At 38.6% G+C, this 25419-nt stretch overlaps 1 protein-coding gene across 1 annotated transcript; it reads right to left on the bottom strand.

Moving 5' to 3' along the window:
* Nucleotides 1-7782: 7782 nt before the first annotated feature.
* On the bottom strand, nucleotides 7783-24832 carry ARFGAP1 (ADP-ribosylation factor GTPase activating protein 1). Its single transcript, XM_009699739.1, has 12 exons — nucleotides 24773-24832; nucleotides 23734-23843; nucleotides 21991-22162; nucleotides 20681-20781; nucleotides 19849-19935; nucleotides 19056-19152; nucleotides 16369-16425; nucleotides 15322-15354; nucleotides 12027-12083; nucleotides 10018-10077; nucleotides 8773-8849; nucleotides 7783-8304 (listed from the first exon to the last, which is right to left on the bottom strand). Exons 1-12 carry the CDS (start codon nucleotides 24830-24832, stop codon nucleotides 7950-7952), a joined length of 1266 nt encoding a protein of 421 aa, XP_009698041.1. The 3' UTR covers nucleotides 7783-7949.
* Nucleotides 24833-25419: the final 587 nt, after the last annotated feature.

Below are 25419 nucleotides of genomic sequence, written 5' to 3'. Positions count from 1 at the left end.
CGTGTAGGCTTAATGCAGTATGAAAGTCAAAGGCAGAGGACAGGACGGGGCTGCGGATAAGCAGGTAACACAAGCAGAAACACATTTCTGACCCTGTATCCAGCTATTCAAACCTCATTTAAGCTAGGTTCCCTCACGAGCCATGCACAGTCACACAATCCCCTCTAGAGGAAGAAAGGATTAGTGAGGCTCTTCACCACCCACGTCCCTCTGACCAAAGCTCCGCAAGCAGCATCTTCTGTGTGAGCTGGGACATTGCCCCAGTCCTCCATCACAACCAGTGCAAGAGAGGGTTTGCACTGGGACTGATCCGGAGGAGTTTCAGCCCAAGGAACGCACCCTGCAGAGCCTAGCTTGCCTTAAGACTGTGCAAGCAAATGGACAACAGCCCAAGGAAGATTTACTGGTCCTGAGCTGGTGCCATGCAACAACTACTGACAGCACAAGTCTTCCCCACTGGCACCGATACTCAGACATAATTCATCTGAAGACGTCAGCTTCAGTTTTCTTGTCACACCTCCTGTCCCAGTGGCAGCGGCAGCCAAGCACAGCTGAGCTGTTTCACCTCCAACACCTCGTGGGTCCTGGAAGGAGATGGGTCGTGATGGGAGAAAGGCAAGCAAGACCCTGGGCTGCACCACCAGCAGAGCCCAAGGTGTTCGTGGCCTCTTACAGATGAAGAAAAGCCCTTCATAACCACCATCGCAGAGAGGACAGGCACTTCACCTACGTGGAAATGGGTAAGTCTGTTCTGCAGTGGTTTAATTTAACTAGCTGGGATATCACTAGCAGCCTAGGTTACACCAGAAGTATTTATTCCACTTTGACATGCTTTGCGCTCCGTACCAAGTTCTATGACCAGCTTCGAGACACAACTTGGTGTGGGCAAGAAGTTTAAGATTAGACCTGCAAGCAGTCTTAAATTCAGAGTCTGTCTATTCTTGCCTGTACTGCAGCAACACCGGGGAGCTCGAGTTAGATGGTTAAGCCCTGTCTGCGTTGACGAAACTTGTAATCCAAGCCCAGTGTATTGCATTGAGATACAGGCCAGAAGTGACAGGTGATGGCTGGAGTCAATAGGAAATTTGTTAACCCAGAGTTAAAATGGCAATTCACACTTCAACTGTAACAAGCTTCTGTGCAGTAACAACACACGGAAAAGTTTCTGTAAAGAAGAAAATTCCTAATTTGACCTTGATCACAACAGCCTTGATGTAGTCTGGAACGTCAATTTATATGTATTAACCACGCATGCCAGCAGAGTAGGGAAAAAAAAAAAGTATATACAAGTGGGGTTTGGCCTAGATAACCAAACGCTGTTATTTTTAAGGCAACTTGAGCAATCTAGTGAGAACTGCTGATATTCAGCAGTAGCACTTCAATCAGAAGTGGGGAAATTTTTTTCCATAAAGACAAACTTCAGCCCTTCTGTGTTTCCTGGCAGAAGCTGATTTATCTATTGTAAAATTCAACAGCCTCAGCAAAGCTGAACAGCCTCTCAGAGGGAGCACACTTTGGCAGAGCTTAAAGGGAAAGACAAAAAATGGTTTACAAACTGTGAAGAGCTGATAGCACCGGATTTTCCTGCTTGAGCAGCCGTCATGGTCCTGGTGAGATACAACACAACCCTGTTCTTGGCAGTCCTTGTAACCAGCCCTGCCAGAGAGACTCGATCTCTTCCACTTGTTCTCAACAACTGCAGGTACAAGTAGGCTTCTCCTACAAGGTCTTTTCAGTATTTATTTCATCTCTTCCATTTTTAGCCAGTTTAAATGTTGCCATTGCAGCAGTGTTGGTGAAATTCAGACTGGAGGCAAAACATCATTTGAGGACAGAAAAACATGGTGGTTTCATCTTGCCTAAAACAAACATCAGCGACTTGCTCAGGAGAGGAGGTTAACCTTTCTTTTTCTGCGTTACTGATGACGTGCAGCTTCATGGTGACAGAGCACAAACAGCTAAAGCCAAGGCAGACAAGCAATGTGTCTTGGCCTCCTTGCAAATTAGTGACTTAAGAGACAATGAATGATCGCGCTGCATGTACATCAGAGCTTTGGGTTTTACAGTTTCCCAACAGGACAACCACCAGCTCCGCTTCACTTTCCTTTCAGGACTTTCAGTTTTCACTCAATGGCCTCATCCTGCAAACCTTTGTCAAAGCAGCGGAGAGGTGAAAGCCTTCACCCTGTCCTGATGCTTGTTTTGTACTCGGGCATCTGTGTATCAGTCTAAGCCCGTGAAGTCTGGGGAATAACGGTGGTCAGCCAGCTCCTGAGAGCCAAAGGCGCGTTGCAAAAGGAATCGCGCCTGCTGACAAACACACTGGAGCGGGCAGAGTGCACGAGAAGGGAAAGCGGGACACATCCCCGCTTGCCTGCTCAGACACCTCAGAGGGCACAAATGTTTGGTTCCTTAAAGTCACTGAACTGTGAACACCAGGAAACCCAGGTAGTCATCTTCCGAGACTGCATCTGCTATGAAAGCATAAGTAAACAGCTGCATAATGGTAAAACAGTTTAAACTGAACTTGCTCATGTCACTGAGATCAGAGCACAAGACAACAGCCCTGAAAGGACAAACATTTACCCAGTCGAAGTGAGCTGGACATCATAACTGTAGTAGTGATCTGTTCTCCCTCCAGTCAACGACTGTGACATTTTCTGGTCTACAGACTCCACTTTTTCTATCAGTTTTTGCTGATTGTGCTCAGCTTGAAATTCAGCACACACATTACTGCTTTCCATGGCATTTTGTATGTTTCTGGGTCATTGGCCTCCATATGCTGTCAGAATAGAGGGCCAAAAACCCCGCTCCAGAACCAGCACATCCTGTTTACTTGAAGTAATACCAGCTGAAAACTCTGCATCCAACTCACAGCGCAGCCCTTAACGTGGGACATTATGGGAAGAACGGACACAGCATCTATCAGTGGAGTAATACCAGTGATATTACCCAACCCAAATGTCCACTTTTTTGTGTAAAAAACCAAAACAAACAAAAAATCAGTAACATTACCTCTATGAAGCAAGTAGGATTTAGTCCTCCTGACCAAGAACATAACAAAAGGTATTTTAAATTTTCACAGAGCTCAGTGCAGTACTCACGTGGCTGTTTGGCTAAAGAAGGAAACAGGAATCTGAATGTGAAGCATCACCACCAGCTGAAGGATTCGTCAGAGGAACCTCGCTTCTTGGAAACGAAAACTGCTTCAAAAGTTACCTTTTTCTCCTGTGATAAATGCCTTTGTAGACAAGCCAATAAAAATCACAGAGTACATAAACCTATTTGCAACCACTTGAACTTCTATTTTATAGTTCTCTTTAAATAAAGGAGGCAAGCAATGTTGTCTTAAAACTGTTCTTAATTCAAACAGATCTTAAATTAGCATTTAGACTATGAAACTAATACTATACTATACTATTTCATAATACTATGAAAGATAATACACCTGGTTTTGGCTCTGTCAACACTAGCAGCTTCCTTTCTCCCTCCTTACTGGCAGTGAAGAACATACATGAGGCCAGCACACCAGGACATACATTCGTGTCATTAATGTCAGTCACTCTCCTCCAACAATGACAATTTCATACTTGTATTGTAACAATACCTTCCTACTTTCTTAATTATGAAGCATCCCATTTTGAGTTTTGATGCTAACCACAGTAAGAACTAATTTCTTCATTCAAAAGGCCACGTAAGCTATACTAATGCACACGGGTTTAAAATTAACTGAAGTCTCCTGAAAAAGGGCTAAACACCGTTCTGCTCTGTATCTCTTTGCTTTATTATAATGCTCTTTAAAAGATGACACTGCAGTTCAAGTCCGGTACCACTCTACAAAACAATGAATAGTGTTCACTGAAATTGCCATTCCTGTGAACTTCACAAAAAACACACCAGGAAAATTAAAGATACAGTACTCCATACTGACCAAGTTTCTGCTGGTATGAAAATGAACAAGGGCTCTAGAAGTAGAGGTCACTAAGCCATTACAATCAAACTCTAATAACGGACATCAAAATGTTTCTTGATTTCTGTCTAAATGACTGATTGCTCAAGACTTCCTTAACAGGATTACTGAAATTTAATATTGCCAAAGTAAGGTGATAACTGAAATACCTCGGCAGACTGCTATTCTCCAAGAGGACCACTGTATCTTTAAAAGTATCCTGGATTAAACAACAAAGGTTTTACCTACACTTGTTAAATTATTGCACAGATCATTACACTGATAAATACATTATGAACCCATGGAATGTTACACAGTCTGGCCTGGAAAATAAAAGCAGCAGCAGCATCCTTGAGGTCTCAACTATAACGGAGAGCTGGCCAAGCATTTCTTGAAGTGTTATGGTTATTAACAGGTTTCAAGACACAAATAAAACATTTTAAAATAATCCCTAACTCCGAGGATTAGGTTCCTAGTTCAGGAACATTTTCTAAGACTTTCGCTCTTCTGCAAGTAGCACTTAGTTTGAATGTCTTGAAGTTTTCCTTATTTCAGGTTACCTGTAGGAATCCAGCTGCTCTGCATTTTCCAAAGTTGAAGCCACACAAAGGAATAAACCAGGCTGAAACACCAGGAAATTTGAACCAAACACTGCAATGCCCAATTGTTGCAGTAGCCATTTCACCTTCTGCCCTCTCTCCCAGCAATTTGCTTGTATGACTTAAAATTGTTAATACACGGCGTGGGCTTTAAAGGCAGAGGAGCCCTCTTCATCCACCAAACAGGTGGAGCACATGGTGACACTAAAGCCTTGCCAAACCACACGCTCGCTCAGATTCAACGGCTGTATTGGCATTTAGACAGGTGACCTCAGCTCCAGCATGTTGCTCTCACTGCCTCTGTTTACAGTGCTCCCCATCAGGCCAAAAAAAAGAGGATTTGGGGTGAGGAGGAGGAATATAAAAAAGTCTAATTCATAAACACTCGCTCCATACATGCGCCTCAATTGCATGCATTCCACCAAACTGCAGAAACTTCCTAGCCGTCTACGCTAAAAAAAGTAAAATCCAATAAAACAGAGGCTTTGCAAAAGAAAATGCTCTCATTTCATTCTCTCCTCTGGAAGACATAGTAAAATGTTCAGATTCAGATAAGTCATAAAAAAATACCAATTTGCCTGGCACACTGAGACCAGTTGCTATACTAGTTTTGTGGCTGCAGTTAACATCTTCTGCCATTCTATTGGGGTTTAGTATCTTCCATTAAGACCTTTCTGGGAGTTGTAGCATTTTGTTGCCTCTCTACAGCACTGTGAAAAAAAAGAGACAGCAACTGTCTGCTGCTGTCCCCTCAACTGGAAGAAAAATCATTACCCAAAGCTTCTGCCTGAGTAGGGCTCTGGCTGTTTTGTTTAATTTAGAACGTAAAGTTTCAAGAGATAAAAAAATAAAACCAGAAGAACAAACAAATGGCTCATGCCAAGGGTAGCTGCAAGTGATACAGAAACAAACCAGTTTTCTCCCAGGCAAACCACAGACCTGAGGAGAATGTATGCATATACATCACAATACTGGTGACTGAATGGACTGAAATAAAGCTTATCCTGCTATGAGCTATTTTAGGAGGTTTATGAAAGAGAAACTGTAATACATTTGTACACGGGAAGTTCTATCAGCTTCACATCACTCCAGACAGACACCAGCAGTCAGACAGTGCAACCCACTGGATGCATTTTGCTGTTGCCATTACTGCAACACTTCACAAAGACTAACCGTTAGTCAAGGACTGGGCAGTGCCACTTCACGGACATTACACAGCACCGCCTCCAAAGGACATGCATTACAGTTCCATACTTGGCAGCAGACAAATGACAAGTAGGCAACAGAGGTGTATGCATAAAAATACAAAGTTACATTTGACATGCAATTAAGCTATGACAAAGGTATATTTTGAACTGGAGAAAAAGTAGAACAAAATCCTGGTTTTACAGTCAGGCTGTAAACATCTGCCAATGGTACCACAAGCAGCATTGTAAACTGAGATCTCGCGTGCCTTCGGTACTTCCAAAGGGTCAGTGTGTCAGCAAGAACACCCCGGGTGCCTCGCATGGCTCAGCCTAGAGCAGTGCTTGGGTCGTGAGCGGCACTGGATCCTGCTGCACCAGCTTCAGAGGCCACACTATCAGGAGAAGGGGCAGGGGGCGGGGAAGAAATCCCAACTCTTGCAGGACAAGGCTAGAGAAGACTAGAAAAATACTTTGTCTGCCATCTGAAAGATCCTACTAATAGAAATACAGAATCCAGCTACAAAAACAGCTACTTCTACTTAGACTTAAGCCTTTAAAATCTGCTACTTTTGAGGTGACTCATGATTTTCCTTCCTTTTTAACCTCTTGATACTACTATAAGCTCAAAAACCTCTGTGAAGAGAAAGAGAAATGAAGCATTATTTAAGGTAACTTTGACAACTTAGGTTGGTTGTTTGCTTGAACAAATTAATTGACTTTTAAAAGGATAGGCTTTTTAGGTATGTATTAAGATTTACAGGGTCCACAGTAAGGAACTCCATGCTGGTACTAAAGCAGACTATGCAACAACATCATGATTTGAAGTTTTCAAGCAAGCTGATTGTTTTCAGGCTGAGTATACATTTACACCCACCCTCAAAAATAAAATGGGATACATAGGACACCTTTGTCGCCAAAATCACAATTCTTCTGTGGAAGTTATGGTTTGTGTCATGCAAAGCAATTTGTTGGGTCAAAACTGAGACATTATTGAATCTTCTATTCCATTCCTTAATGCTCAGAAGGAGTTTCTAAAGTTTCCGAAATAGTGTTTCTTTAACAAGATCCAGGCAGAAAACGTGGAGAAATACATGATAGAAACAGAGATACTGTCTGACACATTAAAGATTAATTTGGAAAACATCTGCTTAATTTAAATTTTACTAAATCCAGACATCTACTCATCTCGAAAGGGGCTTGCTGCCAGCCTCTCTCCTCAATGTTCTCATATTTTCCACCCATTTTTTCTTACTGGAATCTTTTTCATAAATTTGTTTCATTGCCAAGTTGCCAAACAGACATCCAAAAGGCCATAAGCAGCAGAAAGATTTCATTTTTATCAGAAGAGATAAAATAGATGGGTAGAAGGAAGAAAGATGGAGAAAAAAACAGACTATATAAAATACTCAAACTGGGGGAAGGGCATAGGTAAGGAAGGAGAACACCACAGCTTTGCATTTTGTCTGTGTAGGAGAGCTGCACTGTACAAGCTCTTAACCCACTGAGCAGGAAGGGCAAGTAGAGCCATTCTGGATATCCCTTGATAGCTCAGGTCAAAACAATGAGTTCACACAAATAATTCTCTAGCTCTAGACTCCTAATTAATTCTAAGGGGAGAAAATAAGTTTCAAAAGACTAAAAAAAAAAATCTTATAAAGTTTAAAAACAAAGCTTGAATAAAAATATCTTAAAGACTATTTTGAATTGCCAGATTTAATATGGTCAGAGCAATCCATAAGGCATTTGAACTAGATCTATTCAACTGCAGTTTGCTTATTTAATGGCTATCTTTTCAAGACACACCCTGCCCCTTGTTTGCATTAAACACCTCAGTTCATCTCAAATTATACGAGGACTGGATGAATACCTATCAACCTACACATGCGAGGTTGTGCCAAGAAAGGGTGCTTGCACTGATTTTTTGACTTTGAACGTTTGTATTAAGAAAGTCACCGTACCCAGCTTCAATAGTGCAAGGAGAATGTAGTTATCACTATCCTTAAAAAAAGGGAGAGCCACCTTTACGTAGTAAGACTCAAATGCTACTTTTTTTTTCCTAAACCAAAATAGAAGAAAGGAGAATAAATGGGAAGCACAAAAGTAACAGATCAATAAAGTCAACCAAGATACTCCAGTTGCGTGTAAAACTTTCTCCCCTCAATCAGCCAGCATAGCCTCCCTTACCTAGCTGTGCAAAACAGGGTTAACAGAGTTCTACCAGTTCTGGTTATCCCACCCATCATCAGTTGAAGACGCCTTTTTTGTTGCCTTAGGAGGTTTTTTGGTCTTGCTCTCCCCTCCTGTGTTTTCCCAGTTGGTCTCCCAATTTTCCCAACTGTCGCTGTTACTGTTTTTGTTGTTGGAGACTGTTCCTGAGCCCCACACGTCCCAGCTATCGGAGCTCTTCTTCTCTGTGGAATTGTCCACATAGGTCCAGCTCTCACTGCTCGGAGATTTATGAGCTTTTGGTGGATCTGAGTTGCCAAAGGTCTCCCAGAAGCTTTGATCTACAGCATTATTCTGGTAGCCCTCTCCTTCACTGTTCTGGTAGCTGTTGCCCTCAGCTGGTCTTTTGTGAGGTGGGTGGAAAAAGCAAGGTAGAAATAAATTAATTACGACAAACATAACAATAAATATGACCACAAAGAAAGAAAACGATAATGCTACTGCCCTTTGCTTAAACAAAAACTGAGGATAAAGGCAGAAGAACTAAATATATTGCTCCAAATGGCATAAGCTTATATTCGAATTCGCAGATTTTTGTTAACAACATTAAGTACTAATAGGCCCAGGGCTAGGGGATATGCATTTGGAATAATTTTAAAACGAAGGTGCCGTGCACTATTTTGTTCTCATTTTAACAACTATCATAAACAAATAGATTTAATTCCTCCCGTATTACATACAGGAGGACTACTAGCAAAGACAGAATAATTTCTTCATATTTAAAAGTTACCTGCTACTACTATACTGCAGAGAACATACAAGAGATAGAATTATGTGTTTAAAGAGACACATAAAATAATAACAAAAATACCTTTCAGAATTATCATCTGGTTTGCCAGAAAAAAAAGTGGTGACGTCTCGCCATCCCTTACTTCCAACTCCCTGAACCTAGAGAAAAAAAAAAAGACACTCCATTCATTTGGACCGAACCAACACCTCTTCCAAGTTCAACAAAGGCCACAACACATTCCTCCACTTGTTCAGATAAAGAGAATACATTTCATCAGAAAATTTCACTCACATTAATGTTTTTGACGGACAATTACACAGTATGTAAAGAACACACGTTTGACAGTATCGTGCTGCTGGAAGATGTGAAAAGCAAGTCAAGTTTAGCTTTTTCACCCATCGTTATCAGTAACAGATTTTGAACAATGTCCTGGACTTCCTTGACAAAAAACGCTGGAATTACTCCTTACATAAAATTAAACTGAATGAAAGCACTGATGTTTTGATGTTATGATTCACGTAACTAGTATTTATATTTCTGTTGTTCTCCGAAATGACTTTCACCCTGTTTCAGTAGTGTTATTTCACTGCCCATGTATAACAGGCTAAAAGTTGAGTTTTAGAATAAACATGACTGCTAGGAGAATCCTTTGGCAGGTATTATAATGGACCGACATTGGATTAGAAACACAAATTCAGAAGTGACACCCACAGAAGTTACTATTCTACATCACAGATACAGAAAAATCAGAATTCAGATGTAAAGTTGCCAGGCTCTACACAGAACAGGTAACATAACTTATTTTATTCAAATATTCCCAACATTTAAGGGACTAAGTTGCTACACAATAAGAGCTTCCAGTGTTGACTTTCACAGTGTTAGAAAGACAGACCCTCCTAGGTAACATTGTGCAGGACTTTTGTGCTTAGCAGTTGCAGACTGCACTTACCACGTTACCAAGCAATGACAGCAAAAGAAGACAAAGAAAAAAGGTACACAACATTAGTAAGTTTAACAACACAAATGTAACGCAAGCTGTCTCCATATTCTCTACCAGACATTCTTGTGTCCAAGACACTGGCTGTCTTATAACTCTATATCATGCCTTCAATCGAACTATTACGAGGACTACAGCATACCCATATAGGTTTTTAACACTGCAACAGAACTACTGCATACTGGAAATTACACTTTCAAAATTTCTGTATTCAACATAAGCAGAGACTATAGCTGCATTGTGGTTTTGTTTCACTACAAACTTTTCATAAGAATATGGAGACTGGCTTACTGTTTGGCCTCCTTAAAGGCAGGCAGGCCACTTCATACCTTGCTGGCCAACTGTGATACCCCCACGGTGACCTCCTCAAATATTTTCCCCTCTTTCACCTATGTTAATCAAAGTATTGGTAATTAGTCAAAGTATTACTGAAACCTTAAGACAAGCTTACTTGTGCTTAACAGTTAAAAACAAAGAGTGTAAAAAAAAACAAACAGAAAGTCAATCAAAATACATTGATGTCAAAACTAACAAAGAAAATTACATATAAAGTCCATTGATCTGTAATGGCGTGAATCTCAGTCCTTTGCAGGAATGTTCTACTGATATACAGTTTGAGGAAGTCATCATTACACTAATGCTTAGCATAAAAACACCAGTACCAAAAAAATTCTGCAAACGTGACATTTTATAAATATATTTTACTATATAAGAAGATTTGATTTGGAGACATTAAAAACCTATGCATGCTTATTTAAATATTAAAAGGGTTTTGAACTTTGGTCAATCAGAATACAACTGGTGCCTTTCACCAATTAATAAATGGCAGCTGTTCCAAAGCAAGTGACTTTACATAATCATGTATGTGCCAGGCAGTGATCACTGAATACTTACTTCAGAAAGTAACACTTATTTAGAACTAACAGCACAACATCCTGAGGGAAATAGATTCTTTTTTTCTTTAAATATAGAATGCAACATTCCTCATTAAATTGTCCTACAAAATAAAAATCAGCTCAAGGAAATGCACCCTAAAAATAACCCTGAAAATAATGCATCTAAGCACTCTGAAATAAGTTGGGGATAGTTCTAGGGAATAGGAAACCAATTAGAGTCTTCTCCTGTGATCTGAAATGCTGTGTAAAGAATGTTAAATTAATAAAGGTAATGCAAGAGAAATTATTTTGTAATGTGATTAAACCATTCTTTTCAAATTGAAAATTAATCCATATACCAAAATGGTGGCACTGCTTTTCTTACAAGAGCCAAATTAGTCTGCTTTACCAAAAACAATATATTTTGGGAAAAGGTATGTAGGTAAGTAAAGCACCACATTCGCAGAAAAGACTTCATCAAAATTTTGGAGCTGATCCAAAATTCTAGAAGCACAGAACAAATGCATGCCAAATGGGAAGATGTAAAAGTACACTTTTTTTAAACATATGAAACAGGAAAGCAACATTTGACACTAGGGAGAATCTTTGACTAAAGTTTGTAGTATCAGTGATCACCAGTCACTTAGGAGGACTGCCTTGCTTTTTTATGTGCCCACTAGTGACTTTCTGTATTTACTCAGGTCAGCATGTGTGCTTTCTTCCAGCTGCTGCTGGAAGTGCCATTAGCCACATAGTTTTGGTCACCAAAAATTGTAAAAAGAAGATGAAAGTCTGCTTCAAACTAGTTTCCTGGAAACCACACAGCAACTAGAACATCTCATCAAAATGTTACTTTATACCACTCTTTGCATATGCATACATGCAAAACTTGGTATTAACTGACTACCAGAAAACCCTGAATGAATACCAAATAAAGGTTGCAAGAACATGTTAATTCTACTGATAAATTGTCCCCATTCGTCTTAAACATATACTTTGCCCCAAATTCTACTGCACCGATGAGGCAGCAGATGAACTACAGCGGCTCAAGGATGCTTTGCTGAATGCTAGCAGGCAGACGGATAAAACACTATGAACTTAATACCCAAAGACACTACTACAACATTTTTTTTTTCATAACTGACTTTTATATCCATTTAGGATTTTCATCTTGTCTCCCATTATTGAAAACATGACATTTATAAAATAGTATCTAATGGGCATGAATGTAACAGACTCTGGTGGCCATGGGAAAGATAGGGGTAGGGCAGTTACCCTCATTAACCTTTCTTTCGTAACATACTAGCTTTGAATTATTTGAGGTTTCCCCTTTGCTACTGTGTTAGTATATGAAAAAACAGAAGGACGCACTGACAAACTGGGTAGTTGTGGCAGGAGGAAACAATCACTCCCTAAGTCATCATAACCATGTTCTGCAAGTAATTTACTAGTTCCAAAGTTACCTTTTCCTGTGCAGGTTTGAGAACATTTTCATTTAATGTCTGACCTAACTCTGATGCCTATTTAAAAGCAAAACAAAAACAAAGTCAGTTATAATTTCCTTTACAAAAAAAAAAAAAAAAAAAAAGCACAGCCAACATCTTCTGCAGGCTAATTTCTCAGCAGTATCTCCAAAAACACACACGAAGCCTTAAGCTTTGATTCATACAAGCAGAATGAGCTGAAAAGCACACACAGTACAGTGGCGCAGAAAACATTCAAAGAAAATAAATTAAAAACAGATGCACATGGCAACAGGTTGTTGGAGATGCCCAGAGTCCAAGCAAAGTCTGACCTTGCACTGGAAGCAGAAGCAATGATTCAACCAGCAACAGCCTAGAAGATGGGCCCCTTGCTAATGCCTGTAGCTGAATATTTGGAAGAACTGACCTCAGCCACCCTTACTTTCCTTACTATTGGAATTGCTTGTAGAATTAGATCTTTTTTGCCAATTTTTCACCAATTCTTCTGTCTTGTAGTGCTGCTATTGTCATCTATTAATAACAGCTCAATTGTTTCTAAGCAATACACAAGAAGCAAAGCTGTGAAAGAAGATTTCTGTAATCTTTTTTACAGCGCCAGGTTTGCAGGGAGAGAAAACAATGAATTTCAGAAATCTATTGCAATCCAGAACAAGATGCATAAGGATATTGTACTTCAGAGGCATCTTACAAAAATGTAAGCCCACAGTATAAGTCACAAAATTACTTTCATAAGACAATATTGACACAGACAGCAGGGCTTGCAAGTGTTTCATGTGAAATCATTCCTTTCGCTACTAACATAATAAGCCGTTGATTGATTTAAACTTTTCTTCAGAATTGCTGTATTATATTGATTACCTTCTGAATTAGCCCAATTAATCCAAAAGGGCCAATTTGCTTGCGAGACAAACATTATTCCTAACCATTAGCAGAAACTAATGAAGTTTCATTTCCGAAGGGTTTATATCTTACACTAATATGGTTAGGGTATGAGCCTTCATTCATGTTCTTCCTGGGGATGGAATACCTTAAGCATCTTTCCTCCATAGACTCCCAGGTGTCTAAAAAGCCTTTCCCTTAGCCGCAGTACTACCAGGACCTCCCCTCTACCCAACCACCATTATCTCCAATACTTCTACTCCTCACCAGTTCAAAAGTTATTTGAGAAGACAAAGGCAAAAGGTAACCCTGTTTCCACCTAGTAAAACTTGAATGTAAGTCACATAAGGCTTGCTTCCATTGGAAGTGAGGCTAGGAAGTGTTTAGGATGAACAAGAAAGGGGATTTTTCATCTTTGAAAAAAATCCTTCAGAGTCTATTACACCTGTCAAACTGTTTATGTTATATAATAAAAAGTGTAATACACTAAGACTGACATTTCAGGTATGCTAAGTGCAGTTGTTGCTAGAATCAGGAAGAATTCTCATATTATCCCATTTACTCAACTACATAATTTCGTAAATACGGAAAGATTTGGGTACAATTGCTTCTCAATCTTTACTATTGCTGAATTTAGGAGACCATCTTAACCACCATTACAAACACTGCATAATGGGGCATTTATTAAATAACCTGCCTTCAAACAACACCCCAGGGTAGTTCCTGGTATACCGCATTCCTGGATCAGACATGCAAACGGAAATCCTAAAATCATCTGTGTTTATGAAGAGAGTGGACAAAAGTACAGTACATTTTCTGACAGTGTAGAGCTTGGATATCTCTATCCAATCTAATCTATTTTAAGTAGGTTTGAAGAAATATTACCGTATGAAACACATAACGTTATTCTAAACAGATTTGACTTAAGGCAAAAAAAGAAAAGACAGCTCAAGAGCAAATGCACATATTCAGCACGAACAGTGACAAGGAGTCCATGCACAAGAAGATATGTGAGGGTGTTACCGGCTCTGGCTGCTGCTTGTAGCCCCAAAACTTTACCCAGACAGCAAAAGAGAAAAAGCAAGGAAGGTAGAAGCAGCTTTTAGCAAAAAATTGGCAGCATTTTTTCAGGCAAGTTAAGTAGCATGAATGTTTTCCAACTTTTAACATCTACTGACAAGACAAACAGGGAATATTTTTGGTCACTGGACAGCAAATATACTTTTAAACAACATATTACAACAAAAAGATACTAAGTCTGTTCTACATAGCAAAGGATCAGATGTTTCAGGAACAAAATTTAAGCTTCAGTAACACAGCTTAGACTCTAGAGCACTGTGTTGCTGTGGTCCTTGTCAGTAGATGTGATGGGCTTTTACACTTAATATTATATTTACACTTGCTAATAATACTAAAGAAAGAACAGTTTTCTAAAAGGGAAATTGTTGGAAGGACTGAAAGAGGAAGATTTGTAGAACACTTAGTTTTTCTTACATAAGCCAAGCAGCAAATACTTCAAAGCTTCTAAGTATCAAGTTTGGGTGCTTTAACAAGATGTTTCTGTTGCAAAACATGCACAAGTTTGGCTTGCTATTTGGAGTATCAATATCCAACTGCATACATCTGTGTGAACGCCAACACCTGCAGTTTGGCATTTGTTTTGAGCAATAGCATCCTACGCATATCAGAAAGCATGCCAGGCTAATGCTATACGTACAAGAAGAGTTATAGTTCACAAACTCTCTATACCATATGTTAATATATATAAGCCGTCTCTCACGCGGAACTTTGGCACATTAAGAATCCTATTCTTTTACACGTTTTTACATTTGCATTTAAAACTTTTCCATGCAAGCAGATCTCGCTTATGTCAGAGCTCTGTGTAATTCAGGTCTGACTGTCGCTGTTTTAATCCTAGTTTGAAAGAGAAAATGCTTTTGTAATAGCTACTTTTTTAAATACACACAAGCAAGTTAATTTAATAACAATATTAAGCGGTTCACATTTGTAATACCTTATTAGGCTTTAGCAATGGAAAGATGGCTTGTGTCATATCACCAAGAAAATTACTTCGATAGAAAACACTTAAGGTTCACAAAAATAAGAGTATTTTAAGTTTGCAAGCATGAATTAAAGCATTTCATTCTACTGACTCTCCAATACACCCGACAGTTACACACAGCAGAGTATCACTGTCTATTCCTTGCTTAATTTGATCACTGCAGTTGACTGCAATTCCCATGGAAATAAAAGCTAGAACCTAAAAACTACCGTGCACTACAAAGGAAAAACACACTGGTCTGTTGATGGTCGAGTCTAAATCAATTGGTGCAGGCAAATACATGACATTTAAAGACAGCTACAGTCAGTAAAATAGAGCTACATCTATAATCACCTTTTGACTTGCTTGAGATCCAAATCTGGTAGCCTGTGAAAAGAAGCACATACATTAAAGTTTACTAGGAATAAAACCTTTGATTTTTAAATACACATATTTAGAAATGCTGCATGATCCTCTCTAAGATGAATGGATCTTTGCCAGAATTTCAGAGTGAACAGAGAATATCCATATCACCACCTCTGACGTTACCGATTGCTCTGCGGAAGCATCAGTCTTCCTCAACTCACAACAGAGGGAAGAAAGGGTCTTCAATACAGACTAGAACTTGGTGGGCCAACGCAATGAGTCTCAACATTTGTGTCTCTCATAACGTCACCCAAAGTAAGAGACAACCGTTATGCTCATAAACTGTTTAAACTTAAGAGATAATGGTTACAGTCATAAAAGTTTGGAAGAATACTAAGCAAAACTGAAAAATGTTGTAATGCATTCTTTTCACAAAAATATTTAATCTCTTTCCGCCATCATCTATGTAAAACATAATAAATTTTTATTTCTTCTGGTTTTAGTCTACAGTTAGTTGAATGATTGTCACCTAAGTGGCAAATTTGCAGAACATGCAGAGTGTGAAGATCATGCCTCAGTTCTTCCCAAAGCGTCCCTCCGGGCACAACCTCTGTCCAACAAGTTTTCTATTTAAACTGACCAAAATGCTGTAGTTAGAGAAAAGTCAAAGGAAGGAAAAAATACAAAATCATCGGCCATTTGTAACTTGGTATTAAATTCCTGCTAAAGAATGCAACTTGGCCTTACTTGGCATAGACTGAAATTTCTGCTTTATAATAAAAAATTTTGTTGAGTTCTTTCTTGATGCTTACATCCAGTGGACAAATTTAGAAAAACATCCATTCAGAAACATGAAAAATAGTTAACACAGAGATCTGCATTCAATATGCATCTATTTTATATGCCATAGGCAAAGATACACAAAGAGCAGAACTTAGTTTGTCTTGGTAATACTTTTAAAGATACCTCACTATTAGAACACTAACAGAATCCCTGAGTTTACAAGAATTACACTGAAAAACATTGTCTACTTACACCCTCTTTAGCAGCTGAGGCAATTTTGCTTGCTCCAGTCGTAAAACTGCTCCACCCCTTTAAAGAAAGTGAGATGTTGTAAGCTACGTGTGAATAATACTACTGAATAACTAAGTGTCCAGTATTAGATGTTAAATTAAATCAAAATGTTCTCCAATACAGCTTATCTTGTAGTCCTAAGAACTACTCGTTAGCAAGAGCAAAAATTACAGTCTCTCATGTAACTGTAATATAGTGATGAACTTCCATTATTTGTGTTAAAATGGTTGCAATTTGAACAAACTCGAATGCTTCAGATGTTATCCTACTAAAAATGTCTACATGAAAAAAAAAATTCCTCGCACCCCCCGAAAAGCAGGAGACCAAAAGAAGACATTAAAACCTCAGTAAACAGAGTGGCTCTTCAACAAGCAAGCACTGGATGGGGAGGGGACAAAGAAAAAAAATTGATGAGCACCTAAAATGTATGCCTGGAAAAAGCTGTAGAGAAAACAAAAATCAGTGTTGTTTTCATTTCATAATAAAGCTTTAACCTGTTTGTTTCCTGCAAATTTTATCTCTAAAAACAAAAGAAACAGAGCTTTATATTGCCTCATTGGTTCTTGGCAGATCTGAAAACCATACGCCATTTCTTAAAAGGCTTTTCTCTAATGAATCAGAAAAGGTTTCATCTAACTACTGATTGTCAGATACAGATTAAGAAACCAGCTAAAAAAAAGTGGAGCAGGAGAGTGATTCTAGTGTGTGGGTTTTTTTCCACAAAATCATTAAAAGTCACTTCTCAACTGTTTAGATTTAGTTCTTGTTAGTAACTCATTCATCCAGAATCTGCCCAGTAAAACAAGTGGAAAAAACCCCACCATACTTGAATGGATAAAAAACAGAAACAAACTTTAACATGTCTCTGGTTCTCCTTGTATATAATAATGAATGAAGAAACAGGTAAGTTTTTTTCTTTGCAGATCATCACCACCTAGTAGTAGCTGTGCTACAGAATCTTTTAAACACAGCGCTACGAATGCAAGGTTAATATCCATGTCTACCACTGCTATTTATCAGTCTGATTTCCAACAAAGCGTAGATGTTTTGTTTAAAGCGTGGAGTTTTTGGCAACATGTTACATTTTGGGTAGATTTCCATACAAAGGTCGTAAATAGTAGAATTTTTTTCTCATTACCCCTTCTATTTAATTTCACTACACCACATGTTTAGGTTGAGGGAATGTCTTTTGAAAAAGCAGCAAAAAAAAAAAAAAATATATTTTTTGCTTAGCCTTTTGAAGTCTCTTCATTAACTGCTCTTCTTGTCCTATGCTGAAACAGTGAAAGATAATTATGTCATCAATTGCAAAAAAGGCAAAGTGATGTGTCTCGTAGTTTTTATGTTAAGCAGAGTGTCAAGGAACTCAAGACAAACTTAGACTGCAATTACATCTGTTCTCTACAGAACAAGTTGGACAGTGTAGTCGGTGTGAATTCTACTGAAAATGCTCCTTCTGATAGGTAACAGCAGAAAATTACGTATATACGTAAATGTAGCATGTGTGGGGAAAAACAATCAGATGCAGTGGAAGGAAAATTTATTTCCTCACCGGGATGAATACACATGCAAATATTCAGTCTTACTATAATAAACGACTTAAAACTGCACTGTAGTATGTACCTGTGGTCACAAGAGGGCATTTTAATCATAGGTTTCAATGAGATCATGTATTCAAATAATGGTTGACAGTAACTTGGACAACACAGTCTCATCTCTCCTTTGCTGCATTAGCACATCTGCAATACATTACAGATGTCATTTCTAATCTGAACTCTCTAGCCTACGATCTATGACATACTTAGAAAATATTCAGCAGACCTGTACTAAGCACCCTGTAGGATCACCTGGAATACTGTTCAAAGGCTCAGGCATTACCCTTTTCTATTATGTTCTAGTGAAATTATTGTTTGTTTTTTTAAAACAAACCAAACAAACAATGGGACCTGGTGTGGATATTTAGACTGACGAGGTTCTACAGAAGACTACTGGCCACCAACCCTGGTGGAAAACCTTACCGTATTTCAAAATTCCAAATATTGTTCAGCACTGTTACTTTGCAGCCTATCAAAGCACCAATATGGCCCTGACTGCCTCTGACTTTATTCCCATTTTCCTTCAACAATGCATCTTTCACTATCTCTACTTTAATCATAACAACTGTTCAATCATATGCTGTTATCTCTTCACACCCTGTCACAAGTATTTCAAATGTTTTCATCACTGCTCAGGGCTTCTGGCTACCATGTACACACACATTTCAGCTGTTTTCCGCTGAACATACCTAATACCGCTAATCTATTTAGAGCGTTACCAAACTGCTATTCCCAACAGGTAATTACTTTTTTTTTTCTTCCAAGCCCTCCTGAGTACTAGCTCTTAAAGCATTGCTATATCCTCATTTCCTTATTTCTATGAACTGATACCAGACATAATTCCTAAGTTTTGCTCAAGTTTGTCCCTTTGTTTTGCCTTTTAAAGTCCACCAGTATCTTCTTCAGTCCTTGAGAATACAACCAATACTTTACATCTCTCTGTATCTACCTGCAGTCTTAGTTTCTCTTCTCCATTTATATTCTCCCAAAACAGTGGATAAAATAGAAGAAAATAGTAATTCAGGTCACAGAAAGCTTCAAGCAATTCCTTACCGAGTACAATGAAGACATAGCATTATTCAGGAAGTCATCCTCTTTTTTTGGAGGGTTTACTGTGTTTCCAAACCCCACGTAGCGGTTCTCTTGGCCACTACTATAAGAAAATGAATAAATAGCATCTGTATCAGCATGCATTCATTAAAACTATTAAACTAAAGCTGAAAAGCATGAAAGAACGACAATTGTTTAACAGACCTTAGAATGCACCTGGAAACAGAGTCCTAAAGCACCTAGCACCCAAAATACAAACCCCCTCACTTTATAAAGACAGAACACCAACAAGGATGAACTGAGAAATCCTTGCAAATTAAAGGGTCCCCTATGCAAGCTAATGTGGTCTTAATGATTCTCTAGGTTTAACAGATCACCGATATCAGAAGTCTGAGTAAATCCTAATAATGTGATACATAAAAATAGGAAAAGGAAAGAAAGAAGAAAACAGTGTTAGCTTTATAAATACTCCTTTTTAACTCAAATCACTATGAGATACTATATCCACTACAAATTCCCTAGTTTGGAGTCCACCGCAGTAGGATTTTGAGTTACAAGCTCTTTCTTCAAAGCTATTAATGCATTTGTATAACAAAAATGTTTGAAGAGGCAGGTTTTTTTTTTTGCAGATTTGTCTTATCCTTTATCATATACTATTAACATATTTTTAACAGTAAACAAGATGTAACTGTTAACTAGTGAATCAGGATCACAGTTGTGTAGCTGTAGCATAACATCCGAGTCTTTGTTATGCTAGAGGGCCAGGCACTCAAAAAGTTAATAAATAATGCATTACCCTTGGTAGGAGCTGACATCATCATTTAACCAGTCTTCAAAAGCCTTGTCAGAAGAGGCAGTTGCAGTCTGAGATTGTCCAGCAGAACTACTGAAATGAAAGATTTAAGAATCAAACTGCATAAAGCAAAAACCACTAGCTCAGCAGTGCAGCTTGCAGCTGAACATATATCATCATAATACAGGTGCAAAATTGATTATTTGTCTATCAAGTAGGGATCTCTAATGCAACCACTAAAAGCCACTGGAGTATTGAATGAATACAGCAACAGCAGACCCAGACACAGACAATGTTACTCATACTACAGCTAGCCCCTGAACTTGGTGGACGACAGCCAGGCATGAAGCACTTGTTCGCTTGATAGACAGCTGCTTTTTCAGTTAACTTCTTTCTTTAGTGGAAAGAATAACAAACACTACATGCAAAAGCAGAAAAGGAAACTGCTGCAGTCCAGCTTTGATGCTCCAGTTAGTAATTAGCACCGTAAGAAAAAAGTCTGCTGCTTCTTCCCTGGCATTCAATCACGAACTGGAACAGCACTGTGGTTACGGCAAAGCTGCAACACACTACATGTGATCACCACAACTAGCCTCAGGCGCATTACAAGTCAAGATAAAAACAGCATGGTTTCTCTCTGCCACGGTTTAAGGTTCAGGCGGAGGAGGTGGCAATTATTATAGAAATTAAAGTCCCGCTATCTCATATTCCTTAACTTCAGCAAAAGAAATGCTTGTTCATACACACCATCGACAGAATAAAACCAGCAGACATTCAAACATCAGGTTTTGATCCTGCTGTAGCTATATCAACGTTAGATAACAAGAACACATACCGATGAGTGGAAGAGAGAGACATTTTAGGCTGAGGTGGGGTCCAGTTCCTGGCAGGAGAAGTTTCAATGGACCACTCCTTGCCTTCAGCTACTGTAGCAACCTAGAAGAGGTAGGAAAATAATCAAGAATGCTAGGTCAAAGTTCTCATGCAAGTTATACACTGGCCTTGTAAAGTGAGGACAAGTAATTTTTCCAATTTGCTGCCAGTTGCATAGCTCTATTAATTTGTTTTCACCAAGAAAACAATTTTTTTCCTCAATCTCAAGCTAGTAATGTTGAACTGAACACTGATTTTACTTCAGGCAACTGATTTTAGGCAACTTCTTCAAACAGGCAAATTTGGTTCGAAGAGGAAAGACTACATTAATAAGGAGATGTAAGCACTCATCACAGAATAATGGAGGAATAGAAAGAGGTGGATTTATGCTCTAGCATAGGGTGGCTAACACACTTGAACAGAATTTAAATGTTCTCTCTGCCTCCTTCAAACAAAGGACCTGAACTTCATCTCTTAACTCCATACTGCTCCTCCAATCCAAGTCACAACTTCAGCAAGTTAATATAAAATTTCCAAAGGCCTTGCCACGGAAACTCCATAGTTCCCCGATTCAAATACCAAAAGCTCTACAGCACAGAACTTGTGAATTCTTCGCTTTCATCAAGATACGCCACATTAGCCAACTCTCTCCTATTCCTAGCAACTTCTAAAGATACAAAGAGACAACACACACAAACTTCAAAGCTGCATGAATATCCCAGAAAACACAGAACATACCTTCTTACTACTTCCGTGGCAGGATCAGCATAAAAGTACACTATCTTTGTAAATCTCCAAGTTCACGAGTTCAAGTTGTTTGTCATTTCATTTTTGGAAACTCCAAACCTCCATGAAACAATAATGCCATTACAACTACTGGTTTATTTGTTTATAGACCTGCCAGTGTTTGGCAAATTAATTTACCATTTTGTTACTACACACACAAAAGATTCATCAACAATCACTTCGGATAAAACTGTACTGCTGAAGTAGTAAACTGCCTACTGTGGATCAGGACAGCTCCACTAACTAGTTGCAACAAATTCCAGCAGTGAAAATCTGAGCCATCTCAGCTAAATGCAGAAAAGAAGGTTTCTAAAGGAAAAGAGTCAGGAAGACGCACTCCAAGACTTATCCCTTTCAAGAACCACTGCAGAAGTTCACAAGCTTGTTACTTTCCCTCCCCCCCACCTTCAAAAACAAGGGCTTACAAAGTACTTTGATATTTTCAGATAGTAGGGGATGAGGGGACATACACACAATCGAACTTACTTGATCTCTAAAAAGGGCTGCAGCTTTGCTGTTGTACTTCTCTTGCATTGACCAGCAGGGATCATAGTCATCTTGAGACTCCAAGAACTCTCGAAATTTGCTATTACCTCCAGCCTTCATTTTCTCCAGCTCAATATCCTTCCATTTGTCCATGGTTACAGAACGTACAAAACTGAAAAGCAGTTTTTAAAAAAATATTAAAACCACAGCTTGTTGTAATTTCCTGCTGTATCAGCAGGGACAAAAAAAAGCTTATTACAACCTATCTCAAAAGTTGGGAGTATAAACATGTTAGAGAACACTCTCCAAGTACAGAAAAATAGATCATCGTAAGAAGGTGGTCAGATCCTCACAAATGGCAAGCTAAAATCATGCCATTTATTGGCACTTAAAGGAGAAGCCAACAGAACGCAAGTGACAGAAAAAGCAGCTTTCTTCAAGTCCAGAAATTAATCTAACCCATTATATAAAAGAAACTTTTCCCATACTTCTTCACTCTGCAATTTTCTTTTCCTGTCTGTTTTCACAGTTACACTTAAGTGACCTGTGAGGACACCTCCTGTCCCACTCCATGCTTCTGCTCATAATGATCATCAAGTACTGACAGCTCAACTGCTTAAAATAGCCTACCCTATAACCCGACCTCAGCCTAGGGCATTTTGACTGCAGTTAGCACCTCAACTCTGCTTTGAACTATAAATTCTTGCTACTACTCATTAAACTATATTAAAAAAAAAAACAAAAAAAACAACAAAACACAAAACCACAACCCTCAAACAAACAAAAAAAAATCCACTAAAACCCCAAACAGTGCCCTGTTGTTAAATACAGGGTCACGGGGTGGGGGTGGAAGTGAGACATCATCCTCACGAAGGCTCTTTAAAACTTCTATCTTGACTGATTTCTTTCTTTATGTCCCTAAAGAAATACCCTTCATCATATCCTCATCTCAGTAATTTCATTTTTTTTCTTTCAGGTAACACATGGAATAGTTCCAAACTTTCATTTCCTATGCAATTTCTACTCACTAATGAGCTTCAAATCACCCTTTGAAAAGCAAAGCACGTACTTCTGAATGGCCTCCTTGCTTTGGTGATTTCCCTCCTGGACTTTTGTCTCCCTTTCTCATTTGAGTAACTATTCCATGCTCTGCCTCTATTATATCTACACACACTGTGAGTCCCCAAAACACATAACAGTTCTTATTCCACAGATTTCCCTATCAGTTGAGTATGTTTCTTGGAAAAAACAAAAACTATAATTTATATTACCAAAAAAAAAAATTTTAAAAAATCTCCTGAATAGAATAAAACTGTTTTATACACTTGCATACACTACAGAAACATTCTGTAAGCATACTGTGATGGTTTTTCGCTCAACTCTCAGGCTGCTCTAGCACTACTTCAGCTTTAATTGATAAAGATTATATGAGATTAAAAGAATGGAGTACAAGAACTAGTGCAGTATTACCAAGCACCAGAACACAACCTCAAGATGTAGCTAGAGACATTGCTTTCTAGAACTGGGCATAACACAGCTGCACTGGCGCAGCACACACCCCAGCTAATTACAGACAAGGTGCAGAGACTATAGCTCGCTTTGGAAAGGAGCATGAAGCAAAACTGCCAGTGAAATGTTGGATTTGAGACATTCTATACCCTTCTGAAACAATACATTCGGTTCACAGCTATAATGCACCCTGAGGTAACCCAACTCTGTCCATCATCTACTTGAAAGACTGACCTGAGGTGAACTCCCAAGCCTCGGTGTTTTCCTGAGCACTCGAGACAGATCCAAATTCCGTACGTCACGCTCACCCACTGGGGGTTAAATGCACCACATTCAAAACAGACCTGCGAGAGAAAAACAATTATCTCTAACACTCAGCCATCACTTGTCCACATGAAGTTTTCACATTACAGCTCAAAAAGTCAAACCATGAAAATGTTACACACAGAAAATAAATTTCAGAAGGGAGAGTTCTCAGTGTTTGTAAACACCTTCCCTGACAGCATAAGCTTCCTTCAAATATTTGTTTATGCTGCATGGAAAGAAATACTCATTAACTCGCCTGACTTGGATTATAAAAATTACTGTAGCAACTACCAAAAACCAGTGAGGAAATACAGATGAGCAAACTGAAATTAATGAGCAAAGAATTCAACTTGATTTGATTTCCATACTGTCTTGAAGGAGGAGAAAGTAACCAAACTGAATTCTTGAGGGTTCCTTGGCAAAAGAAAGGTGCAACATTTAAACTGCGGAACATTTATTCAGTCATACTACAGTTTGGCAGTAAATGATAGCAGATCTAAACAGAGGTTTTTCTTACAAATAGCTTTATCGCTCATACAGTGCAATAACTTAAGTTCTTATGACTGGAATCACCATGCAAGGTTTAATGCATTGATATAAATAAAACTGAACCTGTCCATCGGCTATCACATTTAAGGTAGCGTATAATCAAGCCATTTGAAATAAATCATCCTAGTTAAGCTATGCCCAAGACATCACATGTTCCCCAGACTCCAGCGGTTACAGCATTACTAGAACTTCTGAAAGACTTATGCCAAATATGCAGTCATGTATAATAATACATACAGGAATAAAACCTACTGAACTAACACAAATACGAGATACCCAAATTTATACGTTACCGTTAGTTAGTCATACTAGTGCTATCAAGACAATAGCTGTAGTAGACCGCAATATGCATCTGGAGTAGGTAAAAAGAAAATTCAATTCTACAAAACTAATCTAAAGAAGATTATAATTTTCTCACATTGTTCTCATCTTGTGCTCTGACTTCCTTGAGAACTTTCCTTGTTCTCGGACTTGCCATGATTCTACAAAGGGAGAAAACAAAAAACTAAGTCTTATTCAAAGATTTGATATCAGCAAGATGTTCAGTACCTTACAAGCATATCTCTATGAAAAAGAGCTTGCAGTCTAAACCACTGAATCACAACCAATTGCAGGGGAAAAACAAACAAAAGAAAACAAAACATAGCACCATAAAACCCACAACCTTACTTTTCCATTTACTTCGTTCATTTGGAGGGATTGAGTCATCTTCATTCATTCATTGGAAAGGTGTCATTCAGCCATGGCTAAAAATGGGGCGGGGGGTGATAAACATGGCAATTCTTTTATGGCATATGTTGCGTCAAACAGACTCGTACTTGATGCTGCTCGCAGACCCAGCCGCTACCCTTTCTGAAAGCACTTTATAATCATGCGTGACCACATGGGATGATGTGCATACAACTAAACAGACCTAAGTAAAAAATAGCAGAAACTCTTACACTTAAAGAGTGTCAAATACATTGCTAAAAGAGTGCTTTACTAGAAAATACAAAAAATCGTGATTTTCCAGAAATATTGAGTTTGTTTCTCAACTGATTTCTAAGAAAATAAGGCAATTATTGG

The sequence above is a fragment of the Cariama cristata genome, unplaced genomic scaffold, assembly GCF_000690535.1.
Source record: "Cariama cristata isolate BGI_N322 unplaced genomic scaffold, ASM69053v1 scaffold31184, whole genome shotgun sequence".
In the NCBI taxonomy this organism is placed as follows: domain Eukaryota; kingdom Metazoa; phylum Chordata; class Aves; order Cariamiformes; family Cariamidae; genus Cariama; species Cariama cristata.
The sequence above is the reverse complement of the archived record's forward strand: the minus strand, read 5'-3'. Positions and strand labels throughout refer to the sequence as shown.